General features: G+C 33.7%; 1 protein-coding gene across 5 annotated transcripts in view; it reads left to right on the top strand.

Annotated features, from left to right (window-relative positions):
• Positions 1 to 13,511, top strand: part of Acbd5 (acyl-CoA binding domain containing 5) — a 44,051-nt gene extending 30,540 nt beyond the window's left edge. For all 5 annotated transcript variants that reach the window (XM_047521575.1, XM_047521572.1, XM_047521574.1 and 2 more), the window contains 4 exons: positions 1,214 to 1,413; positions 6,915 to 6,959; positions 7,274 to 7,383; positions 11,959 to 13,511. In XM_047521575.1, coding sequence (XP_047377531.1) covers positions 1,214 to 1,413; positions 6,915 to 6,959; positions 7,274 to 7,383; positions 11,959 to 11,971 — 368 coding nt within the window. In that variant the 3' untranslated portion in view covers positions 11,972 to 13,511. The remainder of the gene's footprint in view (positions 1 to 1,213; positions 1,414 to 6,914; positions 6,960 to 7,273; positions 7,384 to 11,958) is intronic.
• Positions 13,512 to 15,184: the final 1,673 nt, after the last annotated feature.

Here is a 15,184-nt window from a genome sequence, read left to right as displayed (position 1 = left end):
GCAGTTGTTATTTGTAATAACAAAAATTTGGAATCATCCTAAGCATCCAAAAGTGGAGAATGAGTGAATTACTTCCTGGCTTAACTAGGAAATTTATGCAATCATTTAAATATTTTTGGAATAACATTTAATAATGCAGAAATGTTCATAATATGCTTTAAAAAGACAAGTGTAATGCCAATTTCATAAATATACGCATAGAAAAAAGAATGGAGGGGCTGGGGTTGTAGCTCAGTGGTAGAGCGCTTGCTTAGCATGTGTGAGGCACTGGGTTTGATCCTCAGCACCACATTAAAATAAATAAATAAAATAAAGGTATTGTGTCTATCTACAACTAAAAAATACACATATAAAGAAAGGACAAATTTTTTTTAAAATATTTTTTTAATTGACAATGGATCTTTTAATTTTATTTATTTATGTGTGGTGCTAAGTATCAAACCCAGGGCCTCGCACATGCCAGGCAAGCGCTGTACCACTGAGCCAAAGCTCCAGCTCAAAAAAGGACAGATCTTAAGAAAAAAGAAAGGAAAAATAGAATGAACAATGCTATCAAAATCTCAATAGTAGTTAGTTTTTAATATGTATTAAAAGTGTGCAGTTATAAGAAAAACACATTTAAAAATATTTTGTAAGACAATGTAATGAAAACCAAAAATGACCAAAAAGGGAAACATGACTTATTTAATGTAAGTTTTAACATTCTAGAGAAACGATCTTGTTTTTTTTTTCTTGTTACCTTTTATTTTTTTTAAATATTTTTTAGTTGCTGATGGACCTTTATATATATATATATATATATATATATATATATATATATAGTGCTGAGAATCGAACCCAGTGCCTCATACATACTAGGCAAGCACTCTACCACTAAGCTACAACCCCAGCCCCCAGTCTTGTTACCCTTTTAGTCAAGAATTTTTTAGCAAGGACTCTGAACATGTATTTTGTTTGAGAATTATATGCATATAGTCATGTACTAATATATGTTAAACATTAGCAAAAAACATTTAGAATGTCAATATAAATAGAAGTTTATATATTTATTTCTTTAATCCTAAGAGTTTATTTTGTCTACTTCCTGATTATTTCTACTCTACGCTGGAGATTTAGATCATAAAGAAATAGCAGAGGAAAATGAATAAAACATACTATTTCTATTTCTGTAAGTTTTATTTAAAACCAACTTTTTCTTACTCTCTTAAAATAGGGCATAGGATGCCACATTGGAGCGAAGGAACCAAGGGTGGGCAAGTGGGAAGTGGAGGTGATGGAGAACGTTGGGGCTCAGACAGGGGATCAAGAGGCAGCCTCAATGAGCAGATTGCTCTAGTGCTCATGAGATTGCAAGAGGACATGCAGAATGTCCTTCAGAGACTCCATAAACTGGAAACACTAACCGCTTCGCAGGTAAGCTTCTGAATTTTAAGTATAACAAATAAAAAACTAATTAAATGTTCTTCTGTTTATGGATCCTGCAAAACAGTTTTTTAGATTTATACATATCATACATTTTCATACATTAACCCAAATTTAAGTGATTTTTGTAAAAACTAAGAAGAATCTACTTTTGAAAATAGTAAGACTGACCTAAAAGCTGAATACCACTTAAAATAGTAGAAAATTTTCAAAGTGTGAAGTTTAGCAGTACCATGTTGGAAGTAGGAACTGGGTACTTGGTATTAGGGGTTCGATCCCCAGCACCCAAAAAAAAAAAAAAAAAAAAAAAAAAAAAAAAAAAAAAAAAAAGAATAATTGCTACTTCCATTGCAGTAATCTTCCATTGCGAGATAAACACATTGATTGCATGTAGACACATAAACAAATGGATAACTACAGGCTTTCTAATTAACCTTTTTAAATTTTTTTTTTTTTTTTTTTTTAGTATTGGAGATTGAACCCAGGGATGCTTTTCCCCTGACCTACCTCTTCAGCTCTTTTTATTTTTTAATTTGAGACAGTCTCTCTGCTAAATTGTGGAGTCTTAACTCAAGCTTTTTTTAAATTTTTTTTTTAGTTGTAGCTGGACACAGTACCTTTATTTTATCTATCTCTCTATCTCTCTATCTCTCTATCTGGTGCTGAGCATTGAACCCAAGGCCTCATGTGTGCTAGGCAAGTGCTCTACCACTGAGCTACAACCCCAGCCCGTGATGCCCCTGCTTCAGCCTCCTGAATTGCTGGCGTTATGAACATGTGCCATCCTGCCCAGCTCATTGTGAATATCTTACCCTTTATCTAATAGTAACTTACTCAGTTATTATAAGGTTTCTCAATGGTATATATGTATCCCAAAGATTCTCAATTATATTTTATTATCAATTGGATTGTGAATCCCTAGATTTTCAGGAGTCTATGAATACCTTAAAATACTATGCAAACTTCTGTTTGATTTTTGAGTGGGAAGGATTTGTCTTTATCAGAGTCTCAACAGGACTTGTAATAAAAAAGAAGTTAAAAATAGTGCCACATATGTATGATCCAGTGTTTCAGAGTCTCTTTCACATTAAAAAAAAGTTTGAGATGAGAAAATTAAACCCAGTTTATTTTTTTATTTTTGTAAAATAGTTTTTAGTTGTTGATGGACATTTTTTGAAAATTTATTTATATGCGGTGCTGAAAATCAATCCCAGTGCCTAACACATGCTAGGCAAGCACTCTACCATTGAGCTAAAACCCCAGGCCCAGTTTATTTTTTAAAAAACAACAAATAAAAAGAAAATTAAATTTGGAAAAGGAAAAAAGAATAATGCCTTAAATAAATAACGCAACATTCTTATTTATACATGTAAATGTAAGTTGTTGACATCAAATAAACTTTATTTGTATCTTTCATTAGTAAGAAAATTGTAGTATTTTCTATGTGCTTGAGAAATAAAATGTATTTAAGGCCTATTATCCCATTACACTTTTCCTAGGATAATATAGAGTTATCTTAAGAGAAGCAAAAAAGAGCTACCCATACAGAAAAGCCTCCTTTGTTTAGTTATTAGTGAACATTATTGTTTCAGGCAGTCTGTTTTTCTCATTCTGCAATTTTATTTTTAAAAAGAATATTTTGTATATATTTAATGTCTTTAATGGTACTGAAATTCTGATAAAATTCTGATATTTATTTAATTATTTATAGGTTTTATTTTTTGACTGTTGTCTTTTTTTTTATGTTTTAAGTTGTCAATGGACCTTCTATTCTTTTTATTTTTTTATATGAGGTGCTGAGAATCGAAACCAGTACCTCACACATGCTTGGCAAGTGCTCTACCACTGAATCACAACCCCAGCCCCTCACTATTGTCTTAACAAATTCTTTTTAAAAAAATTTTGAGGTCCTGGAGCTATAGCTCAGTGGTAGAATTTGTGCTTATCATATAGGAAGGCCTATATGATAAAAAAATGATTTTGATATGATAAAGAACTTTTTTAAAATTTGCATAATTTACTTGGGTTACTTATGATAGTAAATTGATGATAGAATGGTAGTAGATTATAGAACCAAAGGAGACTTAGTTTTAACATCCTTGTTTAACAGAAAAAGAAACTAAGATACTGGGAGGCTATATTAATTAGTAGCAAAGTCTGTAACTAAGGTCTTGTGATTTCTTAATGTAATACTTTCTACTGCAGAAAGATGCCTGAGGTTTATTATTTTTTGTAAGATGATTCCTTAGGTTCTTTCACTCAACAAATATTTGAGTCAAATATTTGAGTCAAAAAAACTCTCCTGATCCTAACACTTAACTGTGTGATCTCAGGTCAGATTACTTAACTTCTCTATAGCTGAGTTTTCTTAGCTATAAAATGAGAATGTTAATAGTGTGTACTTCATAGCTTGCTCAGAAGAGTAAATAAAACATTTTAAACAATGCCTAGAATATTATAGTAAGCACCAAGTACAGTCAATATGAAATGATGATAATGATGGTAATAATGAAAGTAATAAGACAACGTGGTTCCTCCCTCAGGAGGTTCACAACCTTAAAAAGGACCTAATTTAAGTAATTTTCTGATTTCATATTTCCTTTGCAATGGATTACTACAGGTCGAGTATCCCTTATTCAAAATGCTTGGGAACACAAGTGTTTCAGATTTCAGAGTTTTTTGTAGTTTGGAATATTTCCATAGACTCTATCAGTTGAGCATCCATAGTCTAGAAATCTGAAATTGGAAATGCTTCAAAATCTACAACCTTTGAGTGTTGTGTTGGCATTCAAAAAAGTGCTCAAAAAGTTTTGGATTTGGAACATTTTGGATTTTAGATTTTTGTATTAGCAAATGTGCAACCTATATTGTTTAAGTTTTTCCTTTCAAAATGAGTTTCAGGCTGGGGAGATAGCTCAGTCAGTAGAGTGCTTACCTTGCAAGCACAAGGCCCTGGGTTCAATCCCCAGCACCACCAAAAAAAAAAAAAAAAAAAAAAAAAACAACAAAACAAAAAAAGAGTTTCAAAAAACAAGGGGTGAGTTTGGGAGGGGTAGGCTAGGGATGTAGCTCAGTGGTAGAGTATTTACCTTTCATGTTTGAGGACTGGGTCAGATCCCCAACACCTCAGAGGAAATATAAAAGCCATCAGTGATCCTTTATTTTAATCTAGCAATAAAATATTAGACTGTGACTTTCTAAATAATTAGAAATTACATAAAAGTTACTTGTTATATACAGATAAATATCTTTGAAGCAAAACCCAAACTGTAATCTTAATTATGCAAGTAGTGCTGATTACTTTTTTTTTTTTTTTTTTTTTTTGGTACTGGGGATTAAACCCCTGAGAATTCTACCACTGAGCTATATCCCCAGCCCTTCCTGTTTTTTACTTTGAGTAGGGTCTTGCTAGGTTGCTATGATTGGCCTCACACACTATCCTCCTGCCTCAGCCTGCTGAGTCACTAGGATTATAGACATGTGCCACTGTGCCCAGTTAGTGCTGGTTACTTGTTAGCTGTAAGCCAAATTCCATTCAATAGTTCTGATTCACTTTAGCGTTTGTTAGATTTTTCTGCTTTAATGAATAGTAGTTGTTCTTTTTGTCACTTTGGAGTTTGGTCACCTTGAATTTCAGTCCAAATCACATGGACTAATATGCCCTTGGATAAGTTACTGGATACCTAGGAGCCCAATTTTGTATTTTTACCCTTTATTACATTTAGTCTGGAGAAGTGCCGTAGGTAAATTTCTTGGTTGAATATTATTATGCTTACAAGGCAGTAGTAAATTAACAACATAAGAGTGATTACCTTGTCTTCATTCTTTTAGCGCTTGAAGTGTTCAGCTTGAGTGTACTACGACTTTAACTCACAGTATAACACTAATGGGACTAATGGCAGCATCCAGAGGCATCTAATTTAGTTGCACTGTAAGCCATATTCATACTGGGCTACTTGAAATCATATTACTCATAACATAGACTTTAAAAACTTGCCTTCCTTCTGCCCCACTTTGCTGCTATTCTAACTCACTCTACTTCATCACATTGGCCTTCTAGTTGTTCCTTGAGGTTGCCAGTAGACTCTGTCCCACCCTGGGTCTTTGAACTTCTACTTCTACACAGAAGGCTGTTCCCTCTGTTAGCCACAATTTTGAGCCTTACTCAAACAGTTGATTTAAAATTGCTTGCAATATGCTTTGGGTAGAGCTCAGTAGTAGAATGCTTGGTCTTCCTGTACAGTCCTCATCACTACAAAAAAGAAAAAAACAAAATTGCTTGCAGGCTTCCATTCCTCTGCTATGTCTCATATGACTTCTCTGTTTTATTTTTATGGCATTTTTCCATAAATTCCTTATGGCATTTTTCACCCCTGGTCATGGTATATATTTGTTACTTCATTTGTTATTATCAGTATCCCTACCCTGGAATACATGTTCCATTAAGGCAGTGATATTTGTCATTTTGCTTCTTCCTGTATCTGTAGTGCCCAGAATAGTGACTGGTATATAATAGATCTCAGTAAACATTTATTCAATGAATGAATGATCTCATTAATCTTCATTCCACTTCTCTAATATTATTAATAAGTAGAGAAAACTGGAATAATAAGTTTCTAATAACTCTAAGGAAACTTGTTTTTGGAATGAACCCAAATTAGACTTTGTTTCCTGAATTAATTGAAAAATTTCTGCTTAATTTATACTGCTTCTCGGGCTAAGGGTGTAGCTTACTGGTAGAGCATTTGCCTAGCATGTGTGAGGTCTTGGACTCAATTTCTCAGCATGGGAAACACATACACACTTACACACACACACACATACACTGCTTTTCACTTAATAAACTTTAATACTAACAGTTCTTTTCTCATACCTATTATATATTTCTTTTGCTATAACTTGCCACAAATTCCCCACACAGGTCTTTGGACATTGTTTACAGTCTATTTTAGTTAATAATCAAGGTTGCAGTTCTCAAATGTGCTTGTAAATTGCTGATTTGTATGGAAACAAAGGAATTAATTAAAAAATTTGAGTAGGTGATGTAGTAAGACAATTAAAGAAGTAATAAAGTAAATTTGAGGTGTGTGTGTGCTTTTTTTTTTTTTTTGTAGTTGTAGATGGACACAATGTCTTTATTTATTTAGTTTTATGTGATTTATTTAGTTTTAGTTTATTGGATTGAACCCAATGCCTCACACTTTTGAGGCAGGTGCTCCACCACTGAGCTACAGCCCTAGCCCTGATTTGAGGTTTTATTTTGATAATTTTTATATAATTTGAACAATAAAATAAAAGTGTTACAGATATTTGTTTAGCTCATGGTTTTGAGGATTTTTGTCCTTTGGCCGTATGTGTTTCAGAATAATCAAAACAGCAGAAATACAGAGAATAGACTAATTCTTTAGATTTCTTTTTAAAGGGCAGGAAATTTTAAAAATTACTATTTTTTTCCTTTTGTCAGACTGAGTCACTTTCATTTGTATTCACAGGCAAAATCATCAACCTTGCAGACTAGTAATCAACCTTCTTCACAGGTAAGATTTTTATTCCTCAAATCTGAGTACCAGGGTTTTAAAAAAATAAGTTATAATACATTTAGATTACATTTTGAGATGCTTACAACATTTAAAATGAATTCTATCCTTTAAAGTCTTGAAGTTAAAAAATATTTGTTTTCTGTTTAAGTTTGAAATACTCCTGAAAGTTTACCAAATTACATCCTGAAATACAGAATATCGCTTTCCCTTCACAAGGATTTTTATATTTTAAAAATTATGAATTAAGTATGCTGTTAAGTTTATAATGTAATATTCAATAGATTAGTGACAAGTTTATTTTATTTTCCCAGAGACCATCTTGGTGGCCCTTTGAGATGTCTCCTGGTGCATTAACTTTTGCTATTATATGGCCTTTTATTGCCCAGTGGTTGGTGCATTTATATTATCAAAGAAGGAGAAGGTAATACTTTAGTTTTATAATTTGAAATGATGCATAAATTTTTATAACTGATGGTAGACAGAGTTTTCAGCAGCAACTAAGGGAACAGGTCCATTTTATAGATGTCATATTAAACATTCTATACTGGTCCTGAAACTAAAGCTACCTTGGAAATTATCTTGGGGGTAATCTGGGGGATTTCCAGGTACTTGTTAGACTTAAACTTTTTCCCTTGGGAGCATCTGATAGATTTGTACACCTTTGATCCACTCAACAAGAAAATGACTGTATATTCCTTAAGTTTTATGCCTTATGGTAGGAGGAAATAATGCTCTTAAAGTTTGATGTTTTTTGAACCCTTTGCTAATATAAAGGACAGTGAAAAGGTAAACAGATAATACTTGCTTATACTGTATACCTTTGACAGATAGGCATTGACATTTCAGAAAAATTTCAGCCTGGTGGTTGACTATATCTAGAATTAGGAATTTGTTTAATTTGAGGGCCAGAATTCCAGACTTTGGGATGATAGAAGATAACTCAAATAGGTCTGAGAAATAGCTTGGAATTCCTGAAAGTGCCCTGAATCTCTGTTAGAAATAACCTGAGGTGGTGAGAATCCTTGTGTTCCAAAAAATCTTCAGATCCAAAAAGTGGACACTATTTAAACTGAATAACTTTCTGTGAGTGAAGGGGCAGGTATACCATTAGTTTGCTGGTGGCCTTATTGATGTCTTCCATGTTTCATCATCATCTCCCATTAAGTAATAATAGATGGGTAAAAGCAACAGGGCATTTCACTTAACACCCATTTCTAAAAATCTGAGTTTAAATATTATGGGTGTGTTTTTCCTTTACCAAAGAACTCAAGTTTCTAATTAATACATTTAATGACAAAATCATCTATTCTTCTCTTATGTAAAAGGGATAAGCAGCACCCTTTTAAGTTTTCCAGTTATTATCTATCACAGTAGATAGACTGAAATGCATATGAGATTGGGTGAACCATTTTAGTCTTCATTCTCTATTTATGATAAGTAGTTTGACTTGTGTTCATGAATGAACTAATTAATTTTCAGGTACTTAACCACTGAGCCACATCACCAGCCCCCACACTTTTTAAAAAATATATATTTTATTTAGCGACAGAGTCTCACTGAATTGCTTAGGTCCTTACCAAGTTGCTTAGGCTGGTTTTGAACTGCCAATCCTCTTGCCTCAGCCTCCTGAGCTGGTGGGATTACAGGTGTGCACCATTGAGCCCAGACTAAGTTGCTTTTTTAGTAGTACTCATCCCTTTTAAGACCATTTGTATATTTGTTGTTTTAACTATTAAAGATATAGATGTTGGGCTGAGGATAAAGTTCAGTGGTAGAGCACTTGCCTAGCATGGGCAAGAACCTGAGTTTGAACCCAGAACCATAGAGAAGAATTAACAGAACTATAGACCTTAATGTAAATCTTTTCTTCTTTTACATATTTAAAATTTCTCCCATGATGTTTGGGTATAGTGCTGTTAAGTGTTTTAAATTCCAATGTCCTTGACATAGGAGGAAAAAAGAACCAAATCTTTTCTCAATAAGTAGTAATGTTCAACTTAAACAGTAGGCACAGTGACACTAAAGGTAGGTGTTTACATTTTTTGCACTGTTTCAAAACTTCATTTTTTTAACATGTTAGCAATTGAATCGAGGTCCTCACACATGGTAGATAAGCGCTCTACCACTGAGCAACACCCCTGGACTTCAGAATTCCTTTTCATATTTTCTTTGTAGAAAGAGTTGGAGGGTAGAGAAATTTGGCATAGGACCAAAATAAAATAAAATAAAATAAAATTTGATTAATAGTTATCACTTCATTAAACGTTATAAAAACTATATTCTGCTTCAGCAGTCACAGAAAATTGGAGTTTTTCTAGAATTATTAAATATAGTAAAAGGTCATTCACTATTTCTCCTAAGTTGTCCACGAATGTCTTTGTTATTATTGGATCTTCATCAAATTTTTCAGTGTATGTTAACTGATCTTTTCAAATTGCAAATTATTTAGCACTGTGTGACTGTGTTTTGATGAGACAGTGTTTTGTTTTGTTTTTTTTGTTTTGTTTTGTTTTGTTTTTGCCGTGCTGGGGATTGAATCCAGGGCCTTGTGCTTAGGAGGCAAGCACTCTACCAACTGAGCTATCTCCCCAGCCCCATGAGACAGTGTGTTTGAACATTTTGTTTGCTTGTATATGTGGCAGATTAATTGAGGTTTGAGGAAAAGCCATATTTGATAAGGAAATAAGTTTTAGCCTTGAGGGGATTTAGGCAACATTTAATCTGTGTTGAGCAATTTTTAATCTGAAGATTAGAGAGTAGTGTATGCAGTTTGGAAGAGAAAAAGTCTGTATTGGGGATTAAGAAAAAGGTCTAGAAATCTGAGATTTGCTGTTTGACTTTTTTTTTTTCTAGTATAGAGGAATATAAATTTAAAAACAAGAGATTTCTCACTTTACAGTGGGATTAGAAAACTATTCTTTGTGTATGTAATATGAAGAGCAGTATCAGGAGACTTCCTTGTTAAAAAATAGATCCTGGGCTTGGGGATATCGCTCAGTGATAGAAGTCTTATCAGGAATGCAGGAGGCCCTGGGTTTGATCTCCAGGATGCATCCTGAAGAGCCTGTGTTACCACCTGTACCCCATTATTTAACCTAATAATTACACTATTCCACTATTAAAATTAGCCATTAGGGGCAGGAGTGTAGCTGAGCACACTGGAGGCCCTAGGTTTAATCCCCAGCACTTAAAAAAAAAAAATTACCATTAGCTAAATATTGAAAGTAAACTTGTTAAATCGAAAAGGTGCCTCTTGAACAGTTACTTTGAAGGAAAGAATGTTTCTAACCACTTTTGTTTCTCAGCCTGCCCAGATTCATAAATTTTTTGTAATGTAGTTTTCTTGGGGACACTGAGTTTTTAACGAGATGTAATAAATAAAAACTGGGAATGGGGAAGATCTTAGGAGGAATGTTCTCTAGTTTTAGAGGCTGAAGGTTCTGACACAGAACATCCCCAGGGTCCTGAGGAGGGGAAAGAAGATTCACAGCCTATAGTCAGCACAAAGTTCAAGTGGGTGAAGGAAAGGCAGAATTAATTCCTTTACCCTTTTCTATTGTTTTCTGTGACTTTTCTTACATATTACACTGAACCCTCCATTTTGCAAGTTAATTAAACACACACAAAACAGAGAAAGATATCATTAAAAGACTGACAAAAATATTCTGAAGTTCTGCAGATAATGATTTATATTTATTCTACTACATTAGAAGTTTGGAGGTTCAGCGACCAAGTTGTCTGCCCTTTTGTAAATCTGCAAAGGGCTGTATGTAGCAATCTGCATCATACTGGTTCTTTAAGTGTTGCAAACTGTTCAGGCGCCCCTTAGCTAACATTTGTGCCCGCACCTGACTCAGGCAGTTTGTCTTTAGAACCACCACATCTGTCTTTTTTTGTCCACCATTTCATTTCTCCCCCTCCAGGGGCCTGTTTTCTTCTTTCTGCAGGGAATTCCTTCTGTATGGGTGAAAATTGATCGGATTATTTAAAATGTCACTCATGTGGAGGAAGTGTATATAAGAGGATTTGTACAGAGCATAAGGAATGATTTGATTATTTCAAATATTCCAGCCAAGGGAGTTACATAAGAGTATTTCTGCAGAGAGGAATGACTGTAATATGAGTTTCAGACGTTTTGGTGTCTTGAGTACTTAGGAGGGTATGGAGGTTTTAGAGCAGTGGAACCTTTTGCAGAACTCAGATCATATGTGATTGTAGTGTCTTGTGCTAACAAGCCTACTCTTTCCTGGTAGCTCATTCACTCTGCTGTCATTAAAACCATCACATTATATTTGTCCAAGTTTGGGGGTTATACATTTCTGTCTCCCCTGTCATTAAACTGAACTCTTAGAGTGCAAAGAGCTTGCCGCATTTATGTTTGAATCCCTGGTGTCCGCATAGTGGCCTGGAAAATAACAGATAAAATATGTGTTGATTAAATGAACAGTCTGGGTTAATTAAGCTTTTGGATTTTCATTTTCATAAAATTATAAAATAGTTCCCCTAAATCTTGATTGTGTAGTAGTCAGTTGGAAAAGGATGAAATTCTAGAAGGGAAGAAAAAAGGAATGTAAATTTAAGTTATTTATTGAAAACTGGGCCAGGTGTGGTGGCACATGCCTGTGACCTCAGAGACTCAGGAGACTGAGGCAGGAAGATTTCAAGTTTGAGGCCAGCCTTAGCAACTTAGCAAGACCTTAAGCAACTTAGTGAGACCCTGTCTCAAAATAGAACTGGGGATGTGACTCAGTGGTAAAGCACCTCTGGGTTCAATCCCCAGTACCAAAAATTTAATAAATAAAAACTATTTGATAATTTCAGTGCCTACAATTAGATATTTCCTCTTGGGCTAAGTCACATGAAGTAATTTCATGAGGATCATTTATAACCATTTGAATGTTTTTATGTTATCATCTAAGAATTTTTGGTATGGATGTGTTTCATATTGGGTTGCATTTATACTCACAGGAAACTGGTTTTTACTTTCTTTTTAAAGAAAACTGAACTGAAGAAAATGATATTTTACTTAAGAAGACTGCTGGGCCTGGATGACCTCAGAATGAAATGGATTGTGGAGTTCACAAGATGATGATTACATTTCTTTTCATTGTCCAGTAATTTGGTTTGTGTACATATATACATACTTATTTTTTGCACTACACAAATAACATTTTAAGGACTAATAGTGCTGATACTTGAATAATCAATCTGAACTAGGTTATAAGTAACATATATAGATTTACCCTATTCTTGAACTTGAAGGACATTAAATTATTAATTATTGTTTGGTAACATTTACCTGATTATCTCCCATAGAGAAATATAAGCTGCTTTCCAAGGGACAAGTGTGATAATGAGATCAGATTTATAAAAGTGGGTATTTTTAATTTTCTAACTTAAATATGAGAGAGAATGCAAACCAAGAGTGAATTTCAAATGAGGTTAAATGGATTTTATATTAATCACTGAATTGCCATGTCAAGTAGTAGAAACTGCTGGAAGAATCTTCTCCACATCCACTTTGTGGGCTGCATATAATCTTTCTTGGGTATTCACATCTCAGAGTTGCTATTCAGGCATCATTATTAAAAATTATATCCCTTTGTACTAGACTTAGTTTTTACAAATGAGTCACAGATAGACATAACACGATGATGGAAATTATGAAAAATGGGATTAATGTAATAGATTTAAAAGTATATTCTGAGCCTACAGATAATAAGATTTTAATTCAATCATATACATATATTCCTTTGTAATTATTTTTCTTTGAGGATATCTAGTGTATGCTTCATAGGGTGCTTTGAAATATAAAATGAAAACTTATTTATACTGTTTTTACAAAGGTAAAAAAAAGGAAATATTAATATCACTTTTCTGCAACTTGTGAACTATACAGACTGGACTCTTAACCTCTTAGTGCCTCAGTTTTTCCTTGGGGGTATAATATTTGGATATACTACTTCATAGGGATATTGGAAGGTTTTGCAAGCTAACGGGCCATATGCTTTCATATGAATAAGGCATGCTCAACTAATGGAAATTTAAGTCCCTCTATCCCACCTCTCACCTTTAGGCTAAAAGGAAGACTGTAATTTAGATCCATGACGATTATGTTTGGAAAATCATTCTTCCTGTATACCTTACAAAACTCTACGCTTACTTAGATGTACTTTGTGCTTTAAGGAGTTCTACGATTCAGAGGCTTTGTAGCAGATAATTTTGAAGAATTCTCTGTTGTAAGATGTTGGGTTTAGCATCATGTGTTCAGAGTGTTTTAAATAAGAGGGAAAGAATTAATCCAACTTTACTAGACAGGGTGCCTGAAGAAAAAGTATGAGAATACAGTTTGCTTTCCCCAAACTCACTTTCTCTTATTTCTTCTTTCATATAACTTGATGTCTTCTTAGTTTTTAATCCATCTTGATTAAAATGTGTCTGTCTAAAAGGATCTACCTTTGCTTAAAAAAAAAAAAGCCTATCCTCAACTTATTTAGAAAAAAATGAAGAAAGTAACTGAATTATATGTAGAAATAAAGTTTAGACCTGTGGATCAGGGATTATTTTCAAAACTTAGATATCAAGTGTGAAAATCAGAAAAAGGTGGCTTTTTTCTTAGTATTTAAATAAATAAAATGCAAATTAAGAATGTAGGAAGTTGTGATTCATTACAAGCAGTCAGGGGTAACGAACTCCTGGGGATAACCATTTGTATCTTATTCCAAAGTCTTTATTTTATAGTTTGAAAAGCACTTTGCACACAGTCTTGTATATAAAAGTAATGATGTAATTATAGGGTATAGTGTTATTGCTTTGTTTAATAAGAACCTCATTTTAAATTTTAAATTGATAGCTATGGTATTTTTTTAATGATCAACTTATTTTCTGTTTCTTTATTGTAATCTAAGTTAAAATAAAAGGTTAATGAGAAATGATGTTTTTTTACTTGTTACTGTTAGTGTATTGATTACATACTAAAGATTAAGTGAGAATAGTAGGAGTTCATAAAATTACTCTTAAAAAGTCATTATCTATAATTTGATAAAAATCAAGCTGGGATTACATTTAACTCATTTAATAATCTAATTGAGAGTATTAGTGATCCAGTCAAAAATCTCAGTTTAGTTCATAACATCAAATAAATAGCTTCTCACAACCACTTGGTGAACCCCTAAACAGCCATCTTGAATATATACAATTGGTTGTAGGTGGAACATAGTGAGTTTTGTGGTTTTAATACATATATAACTTATAACTTCATGATAGTGGCAAAAGTGATGTTAACTACTTGTATCAGTGTTTTGCTGCATGTAATAGAAATCCAACTGCTGTGACTTGACCAAATGTATTTTGTTTTTGTTTTTCTCATAAAAAAAGCTCAGAGGTAGTAAGTCTGGGGGCTGGTAAGATGCTTCCACAATGCCATTATGGATACAGGGCTCACTTCCTGTCTTCTACCTTATTTAGTGTGTAGCTTTTCTCTTCATGCCTAAATCTTACAGTATAGGAGGACAAATGAGAAGAAGGCAATTTCCAGTTGTATTTTTCTATCTAATCAGGAAATGATTACCTTTATTGAAAGTTTCATGTAGGAGACTTTTCATATTTAATTAGCTAGCACCGTGTCCACTGTCCCTTCCCTTCTTCCTTTGGAAGTATTTCCATCTCCCTCAAAGGATTCTGGTGAGGCTGCTAAATGGAACACCCAGAATATGTGCACTCCTTCCCACCCGTGCCACAGTAATGAGCATGTGACCCAAGCCTGCTAGTTTATATCCCATCCTTTTGACAATAGTGACAATCCCAGGTATGGGCACAGGACCATCACGTGGCAGTCGGAGTTATTCTTTGGGATTTACTTCATGGAACTAGGAGAGAGTATTCTCTTCCTCATCCTTTCTCTGCATTTTTTTTTTTTTTTTTTTGCAACCAATGAACACTATTACTTTTTTTCTTTGTTTCAGGTTCACGGCAAAACTGAATGAAAAGTTCAGTGTTCCCATACCATTCTCCCAATACCCCATACAACCTCTAACCATCATGGTAGAGTGGTACATTTGTTACAATGGATGAGTTAACATGGACAAATGATTATACATTACGGTTTATTCTTGGTGTACATTCAGTGGGTACTGAAAAATTTAAACTGACATGAATCCATCGTCTAATAGAATAGAGTCATTTCCTTACCCTAAATATCATCTGTGCAAGATCTAGTCCTG

The sequence above is a fragment of the Sciurus carolinensis genome, chromosome 12 (assembly GCF_902686445.1).
Source record: "Sciurus carolinensis chromosome 12, mSciCar1.2, whole genome shotgun sequence".
Lineage (NCBI taxonomy): Eukaryota > Metazoa > Chordata > Mammalia > Rodentia > Sciuridae > Sciurus > Sciurus carolinensis.
This window is presented reverse-complemented; position numbering and strand designations above follow the sequence as displayed.